The sequence below is a fragment of the Pholcus phalangioides genome, unplaced genomic scaffold (genome assembly GCF_987345545.1).
Source record: "Pholcus phalangioides strain wild (caught in Gottingen) unplaced genomic scaffold, Ppha-v1.0 ptg000007l_1, whole genome shotgun sequence".
NCBI classification, from domain to species: Eukaryota; Metazoa; Arthropoda; class Arachnida; order Araneae; family Pholcidae; genus Pholcus; species Pholcus phalangioides.
The window spans coordinates 28,015,544-28,039,368 of NW_028301600.1; the positions used below are offsets into that span (position 1 = coordinate 28,015,544).

The 23,825-nt window shown below is 34.7% G+C and overlaps 1 protein-coding gene across 4 annotated transcripts in view; it reads left to right on the forward strand.

Annotated features, from left to right (window-relative positions):
* Positions 1 to 23,825, forward strand: part of DIP2 (disco-interacting protein 2) — a 234,904-nt gene that overhangs the window by 187,848 nt on the left and 23,231 nt on the right. For 2 of the 4 annotated variants that reach the window (XM_089232966.1, XM_089232963.1), the window contains exons 25-32: positions 2,259 to 2,357; positions 9,318 to 9,450; positions 13,158 to 13,348; positions 14,841 to 15,006; positions 20,379 to 20,518; positions 22,115 to 22,276; positions 22,766 to 22,896; positions 23,067 to 23,158. In XM_089232966.1, the coding sequence (XP_089089092.1) occupies positions 2,259 to 2,357; positions 9,318 to 9,450; positions 13,158 to 13,348; positions 14,841 to 15,006; positions 20,379 to 20,518; positions 22,115 to 22,276; positions 22,766 to 22,896; positions 23,067 to 23,158 (1,114 nt within the window). Of the gene's footprint in view, positions 1 to 2,258; positions 2,358 to 9,317; positions 9,451 to 13,154; positions 13,349 to 14,840; positions 15,007 to 20,378; positions 20,519 to 22,114; positions 22,277 to 22,765; positions 22,897 to 23,066; positions 23,159 to 23,825 lie in introns of all 4 variants that reach the window. The other 2 variants (XM_089232964.1, XM_089232962.1) reach the window with 1 other exon arrangement.

Consider the following 23,825-nt stretch of genomic DNA (forward strand, 5'->3'; position numbering starts at 1 on the left):
GATTGAGCAAATCGGGAAAGAATGTGTTTCTTTAGAGTCTCATATAAATCTTGTGTGGGAGGATGACGTACTAAATCACTCATGTAAGACAAGATTTTTGTGTCGAGCACGGAAATCACAGAATGAAACTTCGTCTTATCCATGTTAATGCCTGCCATGATAAACTGGGATTCCACTTGAAGGAACCATAAAGCAATGTCGCTTCCTAAAATGGAGGCGCACGAAATGAAACATGTGAGACTTGTTTCAATTCAAACTCCTGAAGGGAAAGTTCATTCTGATTGGCAGTTGTTAGGGTATTTGCCATAACGTAAGAATGAAGTTGCCAATAGTCTTACTAAAGAGAGAAATTATTCACTCACCATGAAACTGAAATTAAATCCAAGTTGCAGAGAGATATTCATGATCCGTTGTAAACGTACAAGGCGGAACTGCAGAAGGTTGTATCCAATTGTCCAGAAGTATCTGATATGAAAGTGCCAGATAATGATAAATATAAAATTTATTAATTTGAAGAAACACACAGTACGCTACACATATACGAAACAAGAATACATGGACACAGATAATGACATCTTGACTCTGCAAGAAACGAAAGCCTTCTCTCTCGAAAGAGAGGTAAAGAAAAGGCTAGCTCATGAAAACGATGTGTTGGCAGATTTATTATATTGGAATGCCAACACCTACTCTCACACACTCTTGCCGAGCAACCACCACATATGCATGTTTTATTCAGTTTCATACAATGAATTGAAAATATATTGATTCATCCATCTAAAAAATAGGGTAAAAAGATTTTTGCTGATGTGTTATTAGATGTATCAAATAATGTGTTGAGACCGCTGATGAAAATTGAAAAAAAATTGTTCAGGTATAGTGATAGCATGTGTGTGACGTTTTATCATCATAAAAAATGTACTACATGCGATATATCCATAAATTTGGCTTTTTAATTCATAAGAGAGAATGTTTTGATATTTACCATGCTACCAGATATTCCAAGCATCATTGGTAATTTTACCAACCAATTTTTAATACAATATCTATATTGCTTAAATATAAATAAATATATATATATATATTATTTTTGAATGAAAAAAAAATACATAAATGCATTCTTGAAAACATAGGGAATAGAGCTGCTATTTGTTTGGCGACATACCATCCACAATGTGCAAATGTTATTCGTATGAAAAATTATGATAAATAATCATAAAAAAATAGTTTTAACAAATTTATTATTCGGATTTTCCCCTATTGTTTTATAAGTTTTGTATCAACTCTTTATTTGTTGACTGCAATAAATGTAGAAAAGATGTGATACTTAGAATTACAGTTAGTAAATATTGAAAGTTTCACTTTTTTTTCTTCATTTGAATCATTATATCATTGGAAAATGCAACAGTGCCTGATGATAACCAATGACATATTTGAAATGAACTTCTCTGAGTTACTCAAAAATGACGAGAAACACCAATCAATATATTTTTCTTTTCGATATTAAGCATTTTATTTTCCTCTAGTAGCTGGCAGTAACCATTACATGAGAGATACTTATGCTCATGTAAACAAAAACTAACAATTTTTGTTTCACTTCAAAGTTTAAAAGTGTAATAATTTATTTTTTTGCAATCATACATTTTTTCACTGTTATATTTATTATTGTAATTATTACTTTTTCTGTCATAATTTTTGGTTTTTTTTTAAATTTTTAGTTAAAATTTTTTGAATATTAAAATTGTCAAAAAATTATTTTTATTTTCTCTGCACATATTTCATGTTAACTATCCAATGGTAGAAAATTTGTAAAAAAAATCATTGCATAGTTAATTCAGGATTCAAGTGTGCAGTGTTCTTTCCAGAAAGTTTTTGCACCTAAGTATGAACTTGTGCATGAAGCATGATGTAAAAATTTCAGCCGGTGTTATGGAATCTTGACCTTGCAGTTAACTTTAATTGTCAAGTGCTCCGCCTACTGAAATGGCTCTGGGGTATGGAAGCTAATGATATGAATGTATAATCAGAGATTAGTATCTGAGTAGAATTTTCATCACCTCTTGTGATTATAGTAGTGATTGTGTGAGTTTTTTAGTGAATATACTAGAATAATAGTTTAGAGACAGCTTGCATATCTCTTGTTGAATGAGTTTGCTAGTTTTTAGGTCGTATTCCATAAAATATTCAGTGGAAAAATTAAATTCTAACTTATTCTCTCATAAAAATTTTTTTTAACATGTTTCCAATGTTGTGTTTTATAGAGCTTTCAATGGATGAGCAGAGTGCTTCAAGCTGTAGATAGTATTCATCAAGTTGGAATATATTGTCTTGCACTAGTGTCGCCAAATTGTCTTCCCAAGGTAAATATAATATAGGCTTTCATAGTAAATAAATCGAGAACTAAGGGGGGGTCAAAAGAGATAAAAATGGCATTTATGATGTTTCATAGTTGTGGTAGCCATCTTCACTGAGACATATATTGATGTGGTCATTTTGTCTTTTCTGCAGTTGTCAAAAAATGAAATTTTTAATTAATTTAAAATAAAAATTTCTACTGAATGTCTACAGCAGGGGCACTCAACTTTTTGGAGGATGCTGGCTGTTTCAGTAATTTGGGAACCTGTCGTGGGCCACTTGCTTTGTTTGATAAACCATTGCAGGCTGCATTCAAATGAAATGTTTTGTGACTTTGAATGTTTTTTGTTTTATATTGCATTGTGAAAATTTCTGGAACAAAAACCAATAGAATTTTTTTACAAAACACTCTCTCTGCTAGATGACGGTGCAATTTTAACTGTAGGCCTGTTCGAACCCATAGTCAAAGTTATATATACAGTGGAAGAGCTCCACTAATTAACCACAAGCACTCTAAAAAAAGCCAAAGGATACTAATCAATCAATTAGTGTGAACAATGATTTAGTTTATTTTTATCAAAATGGGTGAAATTCGAGGTCACGGGTCACATCAGAGGGCCACATTTAGCCATGGGGTGAACATGTATGTGCTACAGCGCCTTAGCCTGAAACATATTTATTGTGACTAAAACTTGTTGTTTTATGATAATAAAAATAGCACCTTTCTGTTGTAATAAAACTGCATTATGTTAAACATGCGAAAATCATCTTGGTCGCATGTGACTAATGATGAATTTTTTGTCAAATGGCATTAGTCACTAATGGCTGACAATCAGAAACTTGCTCTTCAGTTTTAACATAAACATTTTAACATAAAAATTTACAAAAGATGGTTGGAGAATTTACCATGTTAATAAGTATCTACGTATGCACATACTTAAATAATAAAAATGTAAGGCTCCCACTTGTCCTACTTTTCTTACTTTTCAGTAAAATGCCCTTTTTTGGTCCTAGTTTCTTGGTTTTGTCCTACTTTTCCTACCAAATCCTATCAACAATATTTGTGTAACTGATTTTAATTAAGGAGGGAATCACAGATATATTGCCAAATATGACAAATGTTGTAGATTGCAATTAATCATTCTGCCAAAGCAGAAATTGAATTCTTTTAAGGTTATTTGGGAGGGGGTTATGTGGCCCCATTTATTTTATTAATTTTTCATTTGCTTAAGCTTGAGAGTTCAACAAGTAGAGTAGTCATTAAAAATTTCTGTCTGGATTGAAAAAGTAATTTTGAATTTACTACTTCATGGTCTTCGACAGTAACCAACATTCATCGTTCAAAATTTGGTCCACATTTTGTGTATAGGTGAAACAACAGTTTGCATTACAAAGCAGCTGGATACATAGGCCTATTTTAGGTATGCAGCATTCAATTGTCTTCTGTATTTTTATGACATGCAGAGGCATGAACAATATTTACAATGCTCAGCAAAGAGCTAGAAATGAAAATGCTTCATTTGTCAAAAACGATTACAATGGCCAATGAACAGTAAAATGTGAACAAATCCCTTTAAAAAAAAAGGATGGATGATGCAGTAAAATCATCCAGTTCACCTTGGCTTATTTAGATTGGACCTTGTAATTTACACATTTTGCACTTAACATATTTTGGAAGTGATCTTGAAAGAGCACCATTTTTGAAAAACTTATGTCTTCATAATTTGTTGTGCATTGTCAAAGAGAGTTGACAGGATAAACTGTGAAAGAAATTGATATTGTGAGGAGAGACAGAAAAGAATTATCTGTTGTTGCTAGTACCCTGTTTAGAATGGTTTCTGTCAGTTTGTTTTGGCTCGAGTCAATCTTACAGGATACTGAAATGGTGCTTTGGGGGGGAAAAAAAATGTTTTTTGGGATTTTTTAAATTATTCTATGGTTATGTTGTCTTGGAGGGTACCCTCCCCGTCCTATTTTTTCCTTTTCTAAATTTTTTGAGTGGGAGCCCTGAAAATTAGTTAATTTTTTTTATTGATTCTATATAAATTCTCGCTTTTCCCATATTTATACAAATACAAAGCCACAACAGGTAAAATGTCCAACGAGGTGGCTGAGAAAAAAATATCCATAACAAATATGGATGGCACATATTTCTAAAATACAGCAACCCAATTAAAAATGCAATATGTTTATCATATTTATTTTTAAATGTGCCAGTTGTGTTAGAATTTATTACCCCCGGGGGTAATTTATTCCATTTATTCACAACCCTATTAGAGAAAAGCTCCCAGCGCCACCACAATCTGAGGTTGTCCCTTACGAATCTATACTGGTGTCCCTTTGTCAAAGCAGTTGATTAACAATGTATTAATAATTCATGGTCCATCCTGTCATCCCATTCAAAATTTTAAACATTTCAATCATATCTCCCAGACACCTGCATTCTTCCGATGTAAACATATTCAAAAAATGAAGTCTCGTTTCATAACTCAAGCCCCATGTGCCAACAAGGACACACACTTCCCTGCACCCTCTCAACCAAGTCTATGTCCCTCTGTGGGTATGTTGCCCAAAACCTTACATCATACTCCAGTCTGGGAGGAACTAAGCCTTGGAAAAGTGGAAGAATGACTTTAAGAGAACTTCGAAGAGATCTTTTTGAAAATAAAACCTCAAACATTCTGTTCATTTTTTTGACCACTGCTGCACAATGTTCAGGAAACCTGAGCCACTCGCTAATGACAATTCCCAAATCGGTGACCATAGTTGCATCCAGGATAGTGACACCATTCAACTCATAAGTGAAATGTGGGTTGTTCGAACCAAAATAAGCTACCATACACTTGTCAACGCTAAACATCATACTCCCTTCATTCGCCCATCTTGCAATCCTGTTTAAGTTAGTCTGGGGCAACTTCCTATTGCTTTGATTCCTGACAACTCCGATTTACTTCACTTTATCTGGGAATTTGCTAACAATCTCATCGATACCCTGATCGAGTTTATCAATGAAAAGTGAAAAGGTCAAGTATTTATTATCATCTAACCACAGATGCCATTGACGTACTATAACACATCAAATACCCAGAATTTCGGAAAAGGGCGCATAAAAATTTTGGTAACGCATCCATGTTCTTTCCTAGTTCTAAGAAGAAAACGGTAGAGAGAAAAACCGCCCCAAATTTTTTCCCCTTTCTTCTTTTTACCATGTATCATGATCACACAACCTTGAAAAAGTGGTTTTACTACATCGTACACTATACTGTATTGATATACTCGGGTTCTTGATGAATAAGATGAGGGATATCTATAGTTGCTTCCTTGAATGAGGGGCCGTGTACTTGTCGAATTTTGGAGTTTTTATTCCCCTGCAGATTTTCTCCTTTGCAGTCATATACCGGAAACTACGTTACTTTTGCGGCTATATGCTGGCATCCAAAGATAGCGTCTATATAGTGTAAATTTGCCTTGTTCCTACAATATTGCAAATGCACATTTTTTTAAAAATCATTACGGATCGGAACACTCATTCAAATAGTAAAACTTTCCCGAGATTGTTGGAAAAAAACCGAATCTGTAAAAACTCGACCTTGAATATCCACAGTTTTGTCATCTAGTTGCTATGTGGTAGTCACCATTTCGCATCGCAAAAATCACGGGTATGTATACATAATCGGCTTTTGGAGGGGCACAAGAATCTAATTCTTCACAGAAAGTTTGGGTTATTAACACTGGAAAAGAATTTTAAATTAACAGAAAATATATAAAAAATTATTTTATTCCAATATTTTAATTCTCTTTATAGAGAATATTTAATTTTTGATCTTTGGGGGAAGGGGTGGGGAGGGAAGAGGCCCCTTATAACCTACCCCCAAATTTTGCTTTTGGTGAAAGTCAAAGTTTGGAACCCGCGATTGCGCAATGGTAATCAGCTAAAAATGTGATTTTCTATTAGGTTTTCAAAATTTTAGTTGGCTATTCCTTTGAAAAAAACTTCTGGTTGCCACGGCGATCACACAGACCTACAACACAAATATGCATACATTAAACTTCAAATGCACGCATTACCAGTTTGGAGGATAGATGCAGGGCTGCAACTGGGAGGGTGGACTAGTGTCCTGTGCTCTGGACTAGAGGGGGCACCAAATTCACCCTTTATAACTGCTTCTTCTACATTACATGGGTGTGCCAAAATGTGTGCTTGCCCCATTTGAGAAAGTATCTAGTTGCGGCACTAGATAGATGGCACCACCTACTGAACACAAAACACGCCAAATGCTGGACACACATAAGCACACTGGTAAGTTTCTCCAACGCAAATCTGACATAGCTTCCGTATTCACGTATGAAAATATGTGGCAGTTAAATAGCGACAGATCAGAATGGTGAACCATTAGGAAAGGAAAATAAAATCATTTTACCAGAAAAGCCAAAGTATGAATAGGGAATCAGAAGATAAGTGTCTGGAGAGAGAGAGAATCTAATTTGCTTTAAATTTGATGAGAAGATATTGAAAGTGCTAAGATTTTTTTTAACGAAATTTAAAATCAATCAGAAGGGAATCTATAGATTGATTTATTAGTAAATATATAAATGTGTGCCTCCAACTGTTAATTTAAGTGGATCCTGCTTATAATGTTTTTCAAAAAAAATTCATTAAAAACATAAATAGGAAATCTTAATGAGAATTACTTATTGTTAGGATCACGAAAATAAGTTGTACCAAGTGGAAAAATCTTCTAAATGGTAAAAACATTATAAGCAGGATCAACTGTATGTATTTTTTTACATTTATTACATGTGCGGAATTCCATACGTTAAATTCTCAGTGCTAATGAGCTTCTTTGCAAGCTTTTCCTACTAATAGACAATGAAAGTAAATGAACCTTTGGATAGAACATGTTTTTAGAAATGAAAAAAAAAAAAATTAATAAATGTGATTATCACGTATTCCCAAGGGATCAGCATGATCCGTCAAAAGAATTTGTTACTGTTAGTAAACATCCATGCCCGAACTGGGATTCGAACCCAGACCTGCCCTGCACAGTGAGAGGCTAGCTCCCTAACCATTCGACTGCTAGGCGGCTTAAATATGAATCATACTTGATTCACGGATACCTTTTCTTCTCCTACCAGAACATGACCCGCCGCTCAGTCTCAACAAAGACATATAAGCAGGTGATCAAAGACCTGGGGCATGCTGAAAAAAATATAGCAGTGAATTACAACCAGGGGGTAACTATGATTGCCGGCGGCATTTGCACAGACCATAGCAGTGATCCAATCTTTTTGGACCTTAAAACCTGGGGCTGTTTTTTCAAAAAGTGATACCAATGTCTTTTGTGGCAAAGCTTTCCAACTGAGCCCAGTTTCATCACAATTGTACACGTGCTCCCTAATGAGGTTCAGTTTAGATATTTTAAATTTAGTTGTTTCTTTTTTGAAATCAGCAATGACTGTGCTATTTGCACTAAGTTTTTCTCCAGTAGTGTCTTGTTGTTAAATGCAGTGACAAAACTTAAACTTATTAAGCCATCCTATGCTTGCTTTAAAATTTGGACCTCCTTCTAGTTTCTTATTCATTTCAACTGCCTGGCCATTATTATGGGACCTGAAAGTAGGATCCCTTGACTCCTGGCTTGAATTAACCATTGGTACATTGCATACAGACCAGCATCCAGCTGGTCAAATTTTCCCGGTTTCATTGTTTTACGAATCTTAACATCTCCATTGGTGCTTTTCATTTTTGGCACATGTTCAATCTTTTCAGCATCGCGTTTGATATTATTGACTGTTGTTCTTCCAACACTGTAAATCTAAGCAATACTAGTGGCAGTTACACCTTTGTTCAAACATTTGATGATTCCAAGTTTCTGGTTAAAACCTACACATTTCTGCTTTTCAGCCATTTTAAAACAATTTTACGAAACAACAAAATCAAAGAGATTGGGCCTTACTTTTTTAGGCCTGCATATAAACTTAGGCCTACCAAAGTTAATCAGGGCACTGTGAAACAAACATTCATTCAAACACACAGGTTATTCTGTCATGACTGAGACCAGTATGCAACACAATAGCAACTGGGTAGTGATGGGTTTGTGGCACTCCAAATCAAGCTCAACTCCTCTGCCACAGACGATTAGTTACTTCTGCCATCATATAGTAGTGACTTCCAGCTTTGTACAGTAGGGTGTAAAAGAAGTCTGTGGACAATTTTAAAGATGTCTGTTTGTTTGTTGATACTCATACATTTTTTTAGACGATTACAGGTAACAAAAACTGACATCAGTGCCGTCTTATCACGTGGGCCCATCCAGGCATGACCCAGGCCTCATAAAAATTAGATATAATTGAAATTTTTGAGGAGTATGCATGTAAATATCTGGACTGGAAGTCCAGTGGTTAGGGAGCTAGGTTCTGACAGTGCAGGTCTGGGTTCGAATCCCGGATTGGGCATGGATGTTTACTAACAAATTCCCTGGATGGATCGTAACGATGTCTTGGGAATACGTGCTGATCACATTATTATAAAAAATATATGTCTGGTAGAACCTCAGAAAAATCACTTGGTCCAGGTGTCTATGGTGCTCTTAAGACAGGCCTGACTGACAGTTAAATGAGTGATAGTTAATTGAAGTTTTACTGTAATTTCTCTGAAATTTTGTGCAACATGCAGAGGCACTGACATTAGAAAAATATTGGGGGGGGGGGGGACTGTGCTTGAGTTACCAGACATTTGGTATATGCAGGATACAGGATTTAACAATGTGCATAGTGGGAGGAAACATATTATTGCATATTCATGAATATTGAGCCCCTGTGAGCCTCTGTCTTCTAGAGGAGATGGCAACACGTTTCATTAGAACATTATGTTAAATCTTTTTGATTTGAAATTACATAATGCATCAATGATCACTTGGAAACATATTTAACATACATATGTATATATATTTTTTTAAATTAAGACTCCTCTTGGCGGAATTCACCTGTCTGAAACAAAACGCAGATTTCTTGAAGGTAGTTTGCACCCAGCCAATGTCTTGATGTGCCCTCATACATGTGTAACGAACTTACCGAAACCCAGAGAAATTCATCCTGGTATGAATTTTGTTTTTTTCTTTCTTTTTAATATAATTTTAGTGTTGCTCAAGGTTGTGAGCAAAAGTTTCGTTTGATAATAAAATGTAAATTTTTACTCCATGATTCTTTGCAAGTACTCTTTCAACACAGGAGCTTCTGGTCGTCAGTTTCATTGTTTCTCTTGCACACATGATCCTGAGTTGCTTTAGTCTAAAATATTAATAAATAAATGCCATAAGGGTGGTTGATATATGGAGCCAGACTGAACTGGTGGTCCGGATTGTACTTATAAAATGTTGCTTGGGTGTTGTTATTGATAAGGGAACATAATGTAACATAAAAAATAGCATAAATGCAGGCAGCACCCCAGTCTTATTTATTAAATCTCTTATTAAATCTTGTAGAAAATTAGAAGAAATATTTATGAAATATATTTTTTTTTGGGAAGAACATAAATATCTTGATTTTCATACAGGAAAGCTAATTCATGAAAAACCAATAGACCAAAGTATATTTGTTGGATAATGTTTTAAACAATAACACAACTAATTTGAAATCAACTAATTTAGTAATATCAAACATCAGAATTTGAAGCTAGCAAAATATTTGAAGCAATTTTATTGATATATTTTTGTTTAATTACTACATATAATTAATTTTCAAAATTCAATGAAAAATGTAATGCCTTTTTCGTACGATTTATTGGAAAATATCATTAAAAAAAAAGGTTAGTTGATGTGTGTGCAATTAACTACAATGGAACCTCTATTATTCAGGCTAATGGTGGGGAAGTTGAACACAGATAATCAAAAAATATGGTTAAACCACCAGGACTGAAAAAAATTATTTATATACTTTACCTGTTTAAAATGACTATTTATTGTATATATTCATATTATCCAAAAACAGATAATCGAAACACACAGTTAACACTAGAACCGCGGAGTGGGTCAATTTGACCCAAATCGAACTTCGTTTTCATTTATCTTGAAAACTTAGGCGCAGATGTTGAAAAAATTTCGTGACTTTTCATGATATCATATGAATATTAATTCACGAAAATTTTGTCATCTTCACACTTCGTGTTCCAGAGTTATAAGCACTTATACCTAGAACCGCGGTTTGGGTCATTTTGACCCAATGTACTATTCTATAGGAAAAAAGGGATGTAGAATTTTCTTGGAAGTGGTTACCCTTTTTTAAATTATTTGTAAGATAAGTGAAGGATAAAGGTCTTTCAAGGTCAAGGCATTGTCAGAGCAGATTATCTTTTTTTCAATGGGGTAATGGCAAGTAGAGTTAAATATTTTTTTCCCTTTGTAAACTTGAATACCTGGAATTCTGACGGGACTCAATGAAGATTTTGGGAGAGTAAAAGCTTGACTCTAGAAAAAACGTGTAGTTGAAATTTCTGTAGGCAAACAATGTCACAGAAAAAGAGTAAACTTCTGGTTTGCACCGAATATGTTTTGCACAGATTTCGAAACCTTGGGAAGTATCAGCGTCCAACGAATCTCTCTCTTTCAGAGCACATAGTGATGCAACTGATCAAGCCATTTGAGAACAAGGGCAGAAATGCCTCAACCGACAACTCTTTTTACTACACTGAAGCTGGCTCAAATGCTAAAAGCCAAGAAATACCAGCTTAGTAGAGACGATGAGACGAAATCGAAGAGCAATATTATCTCACGCAATAAAGATAGTGAAACTACAGTTGTATAGAACAATGATGCCACAATGACAATTTATCAAGGAAAGAACGATATACGTTTTTCATTACTCAGCACGTTTCATCTGGCAGTCGATATTGGAAGTAGTTAGCTCCAAAAAGCTTCCTCACACACACACAGAAACTATTTCACACTACAATTCAACAAAATGTAACGATCGTAGCTGTAGCGATCAAATGCCCGGAAAATATTCGGTGAAGGTGGCATCATAGACTTTTTCTATAACATCCTGGATCTCACTATAAAAATATTCCTGTATTTTATATAGAGCGGTACAGAAGGCCAGAACTATTTTTTGAAAGCAGTTCCTCTAAAATCTTATTGAAGAACTGTGTTCATCATATGTGTTGCCCTAGCGCAAAAGGAAACGTTCGCGTACTCTTGATCGTGTAACTGTTGGTGAGCGATCAAAATAATAATAATAATAGTTATAAATAAAAATAAATGAGTCTGATATATGTCAGGTAACATAAAAATGTGGAAACAAAACTGTTAATTTTTGCATGGGTTGTACAACTTCAACATGCGATGAGTGTGCAAGAATATTGAAAAAAAAAATTGTTCCAAACTGCTGATCATAAATTCCACTTATCAGTAATAAATCAATACTTATTTGTCAGAATCATATTATAAACTTTTTCATGCTCAATTGGACACGCTTATTTTACATCTTTGTCATATTATGGACTGAATAGAGTAAATAATGTATACTAAATCTTAATTTTACTGAATTACATCATTTTTTTAGCTAATTTTAAAGCCCCTGTTATATTCATAAACAAATATAATTTTCCATTATGAATACGCAATTAAACAACATTGAATAAGAGTATGGAGAAACCCAGAAACTGAAAAAAATATCCTGTTTTCGCTATGAAACACTGTTTTTTCAAAGTTTGGGTCAATTTGACCCAGTCCGCGGTTCTAGGTATACCGAAAGTGCTGCGGTTCTAGTGTTAAACCACCAGGAGTGAAAAAAAGAGAACTATTTATATACTTTACCTGTTTAAAATGACTATTTACTGTATATATTCATATTATCCGTGCAAAGAAATCAAATAAAAAATCACACTTATTGAATAATAGCCACACTACTAATATACTAGGTTTCATTGGTGACAGAAATATAGTAGAACCTCGATTATCCAATCTAATGTTGGGAAAAATGAGCATGGATAACCAAAAAACACGGTTATCTTTTTCCCGTCAGCCATTCTAAACAGTTATAAAATGTTATAAATGTGCACTATATAGTTTATACTGCGAGAATGACACAAACAAGGAATAGTGCTGGTCTAGCCGATGAGTCATGTAGTCTAATGACCGCATCCGAAGTTACAATATTCTTGTGCTTTATCTTTCAGCTGCAAAATAAAACAAAACCAACAACAATACATTTTGACTAACTTCCCAACATGACGTCTGTGAATCTTCAAGTGCCGATCACCCCAGGACAATGTCCAATTCTTATGTGTGCATATGGGGGCTGCCATTTCAACGGATTGACATGGGAGTTCATCTCTGAGAATAGGGGGGGGGGTGCGGCTGTTCTGTGTAAAATAATAAAGAAATCCAATTTTACAAGATGGGAAATATCAGTTTCCATTACAACCTTCACAAAATCTTATGTAACCAATGAGAGAAAAAAACCAGCAACAACACAGCCAAAGAAGAGCTGAACATGAAATTGAAATTTTCATGGCACAGATAATCAAGGTTTTACTGCATTTGAAACATCACAAAACATAACATTTTTCAACAATCAAATAACATTTACAAACAGTTTAACAAGTAACATTTACAAACAGTTTAACAAATAACATTTACAAACAGTTTAACAAATGACATTTACAAACAGTTTAACAAATAACATTTTTTGAGAGATATCTGTATTTGAATGAATGACACATTTGGCAAGGCAGAAAATCTACTACTTCATAACTTTATATATGTTGTTTCATAACTTTGATTTGCATGTTATCTTGCACCTAGAAGTTGGACCAGCTTCAGTTATGGTGGGCAATATGGTTCAAGGAGTAAGACTTGCTTCTGCTCAAGGTCGAGATATTGGAGTTATTGATGATGATAGTGACACAGCACGCAAATACCAATTCATCTCAGAAATTTTGAAATGGAGAGTCACCACTACAGCAGATCACATTATATTCACATTATTTAATGCCAAGGTTTGTCGAAAATGCATCAAAATATGTAAAAATTTTCACATTATTTATCATATACAGTACTCGTTGCTTATTAAAAACCCTTTTGTCCAGATGATATTGTTAGTGGCTGATTTTTATAATTGATAAATCAATAACACATTTTAAAATTTCATGATTTCAGTAAAATACAGTGTGATGTAAATATATGACGTGTTCCACACTGATAAGCATTATGCTTATGGTAATAAATCATTACACGTCATGAGGTTATTACTTAAGTATTAAAAAATGAGTTCTGATCTTTCTCATTGTATACTACTCAAATTTTCTTCATCTAGTAGTTTAGTGTGATTCTCTTTTTGGCAAGGATCTATTAGTAGTTCAATTATCATTTGAAAATTATTTTAAAAAAAAGTTTGTATTTTGTTTCTCATCACCTCCTCTTTGTTTTGGTTTTGCCATTTCTAAATGTGGGTTCCAGACAAAAAGGTCTGTGAGATGTGTGTCAGAACAAAGCAGAAATTAGAATGCTAATACTGCATAGACAGTGACTGTAATATAGCTCCGAAGGTCCTTGGTGTTTTCAGTACTATGCCAAGGTCCTCAGGTAAGTGTTAATTAAAAAACAAAAAATGCTAAGTTTGCCTCAAAACAAAAAGTTTTTCAGGCATTGACTGCAGGTGGAATAGATCAGTTATCAGTTTTTATCTGCACCTACCAGATCATCTGAGAATGTCTTAATTTTTTGATTTCTGAGTGGGATTTTTTCACTGCACTTGTAGATGAAGAGCTCCATTGATGGAGTTGTAATGCAAGAACCATTTGTCAGGTTAATCTTCTGCATTAGTTCTTTCTGCAGATATGCATGTTTATATTTAAATGGTGAAACCACATTCTTTGAAACAATTGGATTGGACAAACAAATTCCAGCTGCTGAAAATAAGACAAAGTTTTAAAATTAAGTTTTGTCTCAAGTTTCACACAACTTCTTAGTAGATGAAATTAGTTTTTTAAAAAACTGCTTTTTAAAAGCTACTGTGTTTATTTTATCAAGTTAGGGCTTGACAAATACTAGGTGGCCATGGGGGACTAAATTGGTGGTGTTGGTGCCTAAGTTCTTCCATGTAGGGTAACTATATTAGAGTCTGAGGATAAAACAAAATACTTTGTATTTTTGTCACATATCCATCATGGAAAAGTAAAAAGAAAAGGAATTTTTAATATGCTAAATCATTGATTTGTCATTCACAATCTGATTTTATAAAATGGCTGATTTTCATTGACCTACGATTTCATTAGCAGTTGTTACTGTATATACATTATTGATTTATTTATTTATTAGTCCTTAAATGTTAATATCCTGAATGATTTTTTAAGTGTGCAAAAAAAGAAAGTCACATTTTTGGATTTTCTCAAATTCAAATGTTTTTACCTATAACTGATAGATGAATTTCCTTAGTGTAACTATTAACAATAGTGTCAATGTAACTATTACAATGTTAATGTTTTATAGGGTGGCATATCTGGAACACTGACATGTTCGCAACTACATAAACGAGCTGAACGAGTTGCATGTATGCTTCTTGAAAAAGGCAAACTTAATACTGGTGATCATGTTGCTCTTATATATCCACCTGGATTAGATCTTATATGTGCCTTTTATGGCTGCCTTTATGTGGGTGAGTTTTCCCATAATTTATAGAATAACTATCTAAGCAGTTATCTGTATATGAAATATTATATAGTAGTAAAACATATTAATGTTCAATAGTGATGAAATATTTATTACATTTTTGTGGATAAAACTAAAATTTCTTGCATTATAGCAGAAACAAAATGACCTCTTAACATGAATTCAATACACATTTTATTTAATTAAAACACAGCCTAGAGCTTGGATATACCACTTCAAACATTTTTGCATATTATATATTTTTCTTGAATTTTTCAAAAATGCAGTAGGACTTTTCTTATCCAGCCTAACTGGGCCTGAGTGGTGCAGTGGTAAGATGCTCATCTTCCACCATGAAAGTTACCGTCATTGTCCATGGGTTCAATCCAGGGGCCTACTGAGCCTGGATGACCACAAATAAATGGTGCTTTTGTCATGATCACATTCCCCCCTCCTTTAACATATTTAGAAATCACACGTTTTACATCAGGAAATAACATGTTAGTTTCTTTATTATATGTCATGGGGGCGATGTCACGCCACATAAATATATTATGAAAGGGCATTACTCAATAAATGTAACACTTCAAATTTTATCCTTTCAATTAGAGTTAGGAAAAATCATAAATAAACCTATTAGCATGGTACTACACATACAGTTTTAGTATTTAAAAACAATAACCTTTGGCTCATGCATGAATACAAATCTTTCATCAGATCAATTAATGATCAGAATACAATATAATGAATTACATAATCACTCGCCACCATTTCCGCTATGCTATCGTGTCGCTATGTCTCTGGAAAAAGCTCGACTAAATGCCCTGTGCCCTTTTCTCTCCGCTCCTGTTAATGAACCTCAAAACACCTACAAATAAATTATCCATGGGCCAAACCTGACTAATTATCACCAGCAGAGTACAGCGGCATCTCTGGGATATCATGTTACTTTTTCAAAGTTAGTTTTTAGAGCCCAGGTTTTTCATTGTTTTTGCTCTATAGATGGCAGCATCTCCTTGGCAGCTATATAGTTGTGTGTGTTTTTCCCCTTTTTGTTGTATTCTTCAGTAGTTTCCTGTCTGTAGCATTTCTCCGTGAAACTGTTTTACATTAAGTCTAATTTTATAATTAAAATAATGTTTAACTTTTAAATGCACCTATTTGTGCACCTGATAGCTTGAATTAAAAAAAATTCCTTCAAATAGTCCACTGCTTATTGTGTCCAACACAACATTATAATAAAGGATCTATAATGCAAATTCAAAACACATACTTTTGTTATAATGAGATGCAGAGCTTGACAAATCCCAGATCACTAAATACTGGCAACTAAAAAATTGGTATTGACAACTGACGTTTTTCTTAAAGCATCTTACCCTAAATGCCTTAATGCATTTAGAAAAGACTATTAACACTCATCTTTTCGATGGGGGCGAAGTGCTTTAGCACTCAAACCTAAGCTCATCACATGATCATGTTTCTGGAGTGAGAGAGCGATTTTTTTTTTTTTTTTTTTTTTTGGCATCATGGAGGTTGACCCTCTTCCTTGTTTGGCGAAAATCCCATGTGATTGGTTGAAAGAAATTGCCAGACAACCAACGTTTTTTTATTTTTTTCATTGGTTCAACAGGCACGTATACAGTGGCGTGATGTTCCTTTTGTCTATAAGAGTGTTGAGAGAAACCCATGTGTGTTGTAGCTCTCGTATATATCTATATATTAAAAAAAAAGGTGTGCATCTACAATTCCTAAACCAGGAAAAGAAAGAAACTAACATGTTGTTTCCTGATGTAAAATGTGTGGTTTCTAAATATGTTAAAAGAGGTGATACAATCATGACATATTAATTTACCCCCAACTCCAAATAGAAAATTGCCATATGGCGATATGACCGGAGTTGGTGTGCAGTAAAGTTCCAGCCTAACTGGAATCTAGGGTCAGCCAGTTTAGAAATAATCTGACCAGTTGGTTTGAGTTTTTGTAGATATGGAATGATTCGTAGAAGTCCAAGTCAAATGGTGAGGGACATTTTTGAATAATTTTGGCTGATGAAAAGTCGAATTTATGGTCAAAGGACCAGCAATGTTGTGCTATGGATGAATGGTTAAGGTCTTGGTTGGTTGCGTGTCTTCAATGCTTGTTCCAACTGTATTTAAGGGCATATTTAGTTTGCCCTATATATGATAATCTGCATTGGCATGAATGTTGCTGCCCCAGTTGAGTCAGTCGATGGGATCTTTTTTTTAGAGAAGTGAGTTTAGAGAAGCTGATTTTATTGATGGGAGTGAACACCACAGAAAAATTATATTTTTGAAGGATTTTTGCAATGCATTGGCTGGTTTTTGGGAAGAAAGGCAAAATGGTGAAATTATTGTGTTTGGGTATAGGTTTTGGGGTGGAAGTATTTGTTATTAGTTTCATCAGATATGTTGATGATTGCTTCGTCCTCCTTGACCGTAACATTAACAATGACCACATTCTAAATATCCTCAACTCCATTGACCCCTGCACTCAATTCACCATAGAGGAAGAAAACAATAACCAACTTGCATTCCTGGATGGACTCATCATGAACAAAATTTCTCTACTACTGTCTTTTGTAAGCTGTTTGCAGTTTCTCTACCTCCACACAACCTCTTTGCGCATCCTCTGGCACAAAAATATGCTTCTTTCCATACATTCATGACATGAGCCACTAAGATCTGCTCCTCACCGATGCCTCTTGCTGAACTCGATATCTTCTAAGCAATAGCAGTCGATCACAGCTCCCTGATTGATAATCTACTTGATAATTCTACACAGCGAATTGATCAGCATAGAATATATAAACTGAAGAGCCAAAAAAACTTGTACAGGCATGCGTATGCAAATAAAGATATATGGAACCAATCAGAGTATGGTGCTGCGGTCGGCAACGCCTATATAACACAACAAGTGCCTGGCATAGTTGTTAGATCGGTTACTGCTGCTACAATGGCAGGTTATCGAGATTTAAGTGAGTTTGAACGTGGTGTTATAGTCAGCGCACGAGAGATGGGACATAGCCTCTCTGAGGTAGCGATGAAATTTGAATTTTCACGTACGACCATTTCACGAGTGTACCGTGAATATCGGGAATCCGGTAAAAAATGAAATCTACGACATCGCTTCGGCCGGGAAAAGATCATGCAAGAACAGGACCAACGACGACTGACGAGAATCATTAAACGTGACAGACGTGCAACCCTTCTGCAAATTGCTGCAGATTTCAATGCTGGGCCATCAACAAGTGTCAGCGTGTGAACCATTCAACGGAACATCATCGATATGGGCTCTCGGAGCTGAAGGCCCACTCATGTACCCTTGAAGACTGCACGACACAAAGCTTTACGCCTCGCCTGGGCCCGACAACACCGACATTGGACTGTTGAGGACTGGAAACACGTTGCCTGGTCTGACGAGTCTTGGTTCCAATTGCTTCGAGCTGATGGACGTGTACGGGTATGGAGACAACCTCATGAATCCATGGACCCTACATGTCAACAGGGGACTGTTCAAGCTGGTGGAGGCTCTGTGATGCTATGGGGCGTGTGCAGTTGGCGTGATATGGGACCCCTGATACGTCTAGGTACGACTCTGACAGGTGACAGGTATGTAAGCATCCTGTCTGATCACCTGCACCCATGCATGTCCATTGTGCATTCCGACGGACTTGGACAATTTCAGCAGGACAATGCGACACCCCACACGTCCAGAATTCCTACAAAGTGGCTCCAGGAACACTCTTCTGACACTTCCGCTGGCCACTTAAATCCCCAGACATGAACATTATTGATCATATCTGGGATGCCTTGCAACGTGCTGTTCAGAAGAGATCTCCACCCCCTCTTACTCTACGGATTTATGGACAGCCCTGCAGGGTTCATGGTGTCAATTACCTCCAGCACTACTTCAGACATTAGTCGAGTCCATGCCACGTCGTGTTGCAGCACTTCTGCAGGCTCAGGGGGGCCCTACACGATATTAGGCAGGTGAACCAGTTTTTTTGGCTCTTCAGTGTATAACCAACCAAGACTACCGCTCATCCATAGCCCAACATTGCTGGTCCTTTCACCATAAATTTGACTTCTCATCAGCCAAAATTATTCAAAAATGTCCCTCACCGGTTGACTTGGACTTCTACAAATCATTCCATGTCTACAAAAACTCAAACTAACTGGTCAATGACCTAACTAGCACACTACCCTTTTCAAAAATCTGACAATAGTTTATACAATAATTTTTACTCCATCAGCATCACTATCATGTTCTCATCTGTGATTGGCTCAACCATTTTTCTTTCCTCTTTTTCTCATGTTGCCAGCCATTTCATTTCAACTCTTTGTCTTGAACAGCGAGTAACTCCCCCCTGTATGGAGTATTTACCTTTTCACTATCTTTCAATTTTTCTTGACTACTGAAGAAGGAATTTCATACAGTTCCTGAAATGCATCTAGCTGTTGTTTTCTTCTTAGTTTGGGTTAACCAACGTTGTTTCTCTAGTATATTGTCTCATCCAAAAGGTAGTTTATAATATAAGAAATAAGTAATTTATAATATTTAGAAATAAGTTGACCCCATCAAATAGGGACACATCTAGTACCCAACTGGGTGGTGTACATAGTTTAAAATAAAAACATCTTCAGAGTCCAATCTTCATTTAAATTCTCCTTCATCCATTTGTGAAGTTGTTTATCTCAGCTTTTGGTCAGTTATTATTATTTTTTTATAGTGCTTCTCAGTATTTTAAAAACTTATCTTTAAATTTTGGGTAGTATCTAAAAAAAAAGCAATATTCCATAGAGACCTGTGGGAATTTACGTTTTGGCTGACGAATGTGATTTGAGAACAAAATAATTTTCATTAGCTGAGGTATCACTGTACTAAGAATAAAAGAAATCGAATAAGTGAATATTTATTTATTTATTTTATTTTATTTTTTATATAAACTGCTGAAACACTTATTCTTAATCAGAATTGTTCAAACACAATGTAGATGACACAAGTGAATGATGATGCTATCGTTGTATTGCAAATCTGAAAAGAAATGAATAGGGATAGATGCTGTCCATATTTTTAGCTACTGTATTGTATGAAATGTCTTATATTCATTCAAACTTTACAGAGTGGTTCAGTGTTACAGAGGTTTGTATATTTTTTCCATGATTTTTTATGACTAATGGATAGTAAGAGCACACACACACATCCTGATGTGCACCAGTTTGTTTAAAATTTCTTAGGGGAATGTTTGCAAGGTTTTGTTGTTGTGTATATATTTATATATATATATTATTTTTGAGAAATATATAATAACATGTATTAATATATGAGAATATTTATATGCATACGGTTTACTTGAAGGTGTTGTTCCTGTAACAATCAGACCACCTCACCCACAGAATTTGCAGACTACATTACCAACAGTTAGAATGATTGTAGATGTCAGCAAGTCAGTGCTCATTTTATCAACTGCCCCAGTTTCAAAACTTTTGAAATCAAAGGTAGGCCTTATATGTATTTATGACCTAGTATCCACCTCTGGAGAGACCAGTGTTTAATAAAATTAGTTATTTTTTCAGAACATTCTTACATTATCATTCATTTTCAAATGTGTGTTTAACATACGGTTTTTCATGTTTTTGTGTTATTTTGTTGTATATTGAGTATTATACTTTATACTCAAATGTACAATTTTTTTAACACGTTGAAATAATATGCATGTTATCCTTTGAAATGGGTAGGCCTATTACAACATTATTAGGTTACACAGGGTTCTCGTAAACTGTTTAGAAAAAATTGGAAGTGATAGTAGTACCTATCAAGACTAACAATATTTACAATGGATTAAGTTGCACAATCCTGTGCAGATCCATAAAAGACACAAAGGAAAGGCTTAAAGTGATGTCCTAGTGTGTCATTGCACAGTTCACATCAGCAAATGAAAGACTGACGATCCCCTCTTAAACTTCTGTTTCAAGTACATGTCAAACTTGTAGGGGGAAAAACTGTATTGTGACCATAGATTCCATTATAAATATTGTTTGTCTGGATGGGTACTATCACCCCTCCAATTTTTTCTAAACAGCTTACAAACATCCTGTATATATTTGAAAAAAAAAATTCAAAATACATTTCAAAATATTCTATTTTTTTCAACTTTTTCCACAATTTATAATTTTATGTATTATAATCTTTAAAAAAAGAAATAAATAAATTAAGTGAAATCGACGGGTGGCTTAGGTTTTCTGACCATTGTTCGGCAGTGGTCAAAAAAGCAAATAGAATGCTCGATTTCATTCTTGAAAGACTTCTCGCATTCACTTAAAGTCATTCTTCTGCTCTTCCAATGCTCAGTTAGTCCTGCACTGGAGCATGCCGTAAGGTTTTAGAGACCATACCTACAGACGGACATAGACTTGGTTGACGGGGTGCAGAGAAGAACTATGCATGCTGTTGTTGGCACACAAGACTTGATCTATGAAGAAAGACTTGATTTCTTGAATATGTTTACGTCGGAGGAATGCAGGTGTCGGGGATATGATCGGAGTGTTTAAATTTTCAACAGAATGGATAGGACCATTAGGATTAATACACAGTCAATCAACTGTTTTGACAAGGGGACACCAGAATCGTCCAGCAAGGGACAATGCCAGGTTGTGGTGTTGCAGGGTGTTTTACTCTAATGGGGCTGTCAGTAAATGGGGAATAACTTACCTTCGGGGGTTGCAAATTCTAAACATAATTGATAAGTTTAAAAAGAAGTATGATAGACATAGTGGGATAAATCTAGAAGCTATCCATACTTAGATAAGACAACCATTATCTTTTTTTATGGGCAGTGCATATATATATATATATATGCTTTTATATTTGATTGCTGTATTTTGGTTATTTGGCATCCATATTTTTTCTGGGCGTAATTTTTTCAGCTACCATGATGGGCAGTTTTGCCTGTTGTGGCCTTTGTATTCATACTTTTTATTCCCCCCAGTGAGAATTAATTATATCAATTTTTTCTTTCATTTGGAATCATTTATATTCTGGAAGTAAATTTTATACAGTATTTTTCCCTGAATAGTATTGATTCTGTTTTTTAGGAAGCAGGAAATGTTGTGGACATAAAATCATGGCCATTAATATTAGATACAGATGATCTTCCAAAAAAGAAGCTGACAAGTATTTACAGAGCTCCCACTCCTGAAATGATTGCATATCTAGATTTCAGTGTTAGCACAACAGGGATGCTTGCTGGAATCAAAGTAAGAGAAACATTGAAATATTATATGAAGAAACTACACATTTTTCTCCTTTAATTTTATTTCAATGCTGTTGTAGATATGAAACATATTCGGTTTTCATGCTCATCGTATGCAATATGATGTAAGGATTTCGGGCTGCTTAGTCATGACTAATGATTTGTGAAACTTAAAAATTTGCTTGTTACTTATGCCAGTGAAATGTTTGAGTATGGGGGAGGGGGGGGGGTTGAATAAAAAATTTTATTTAATAAGCTTATATACAGATATCCCTCATTTCATAGCATCTCAGTTTAGGCAATTTCACTATAATGCAATTTTGAAAACATAATTTTAGAAAATCGCAACCTGGATATTTGGTCTGGAGTGAAAATTGATGAGAGAACTTGAAAATTTTTATTCACTAAGCTAAGTTAAATCCATAGATGTTAAAAAAATGTATTTTTTCTCCCCTTATTTTCTTCAAGTTTTATTTAATGTTTTTTTTTATAGATGTCTCATGCAGCTGCTACATCTTTATGTAGAAGTATGAAGTTGGCCTGTGAATTGTATCCTTCTCGACACATTGCTTTATGTCTGGACCCATATTGTGGACTGGGATTTGCATTGTGGTGTTTAAATAGGTATAAAAAATTTTAATTTCATTAGTGCTAATTAATAATTTATCCTTATTTTATGCTCAACTTCAGTGCTCGAAACCGTATTACTTCATTCTCTCAATTATAAAGCTCAATTGTTTTTGAAGGAAAAAGATAAAGAAAATTAATTAAAAGAAAAACTTTTTTCCCCCCAGTGTATATTCTGGTCATCATACAATCCTCATTCCCCCTTCAGAAGTAGAGATCAATCCAGGTCTTTGGTTGTCTACAATTAGTCAATACAAAGGTAAGATATCTTTATTTTTACATTTTGAGTAAGTACAATCAGATTAAAGCAGTTACTAGTTAGTGGAAATTAATAATGCTGCAATTTGTGCTATATTTACATCAGCAATAGGCTTACCCTAATTTATGTTAAATTTGGAATAATACAATTTTTAGAAGAGTTGATCCACTTTGCCCAAGAATATTTAGAAGACACCAACGAATAAGGCAATTTTGGAAGGAAGATTTTTGGAAATTTTCTTTGCCTTATTCGTCGGTGTCTTCTGAAAAATACAATTTTTGTGTAAAATGCCTAGTTCTTAAATCCAAGCATATTTTTTTACATCCTATGGGATTATTGCAGATTATATAATGATTATAGTACAATAATTAAGAATTATGCATTTCATCAAACCATCTCACTTAACCAAAGTAGGCTGATTTTTAAGATCTTAAAAGTAGATGCTGGGGCAGGAACATAAGATTAAACACTTGCTATAATTTTAATACAAAATAAAAATTTTCCCAGCTGTTCACAAATTAAATTTAAAGGCTTGAATGACAGCTTCCACTTATGAAGAATGGTGTGGTAACTATACTATATACATATGTGAAGTCAAATGTTACAACAAGTCATAACACTATTCCATCTAGAAGTGATGCTCTCTATTCAGAATGCACCCTCTTGG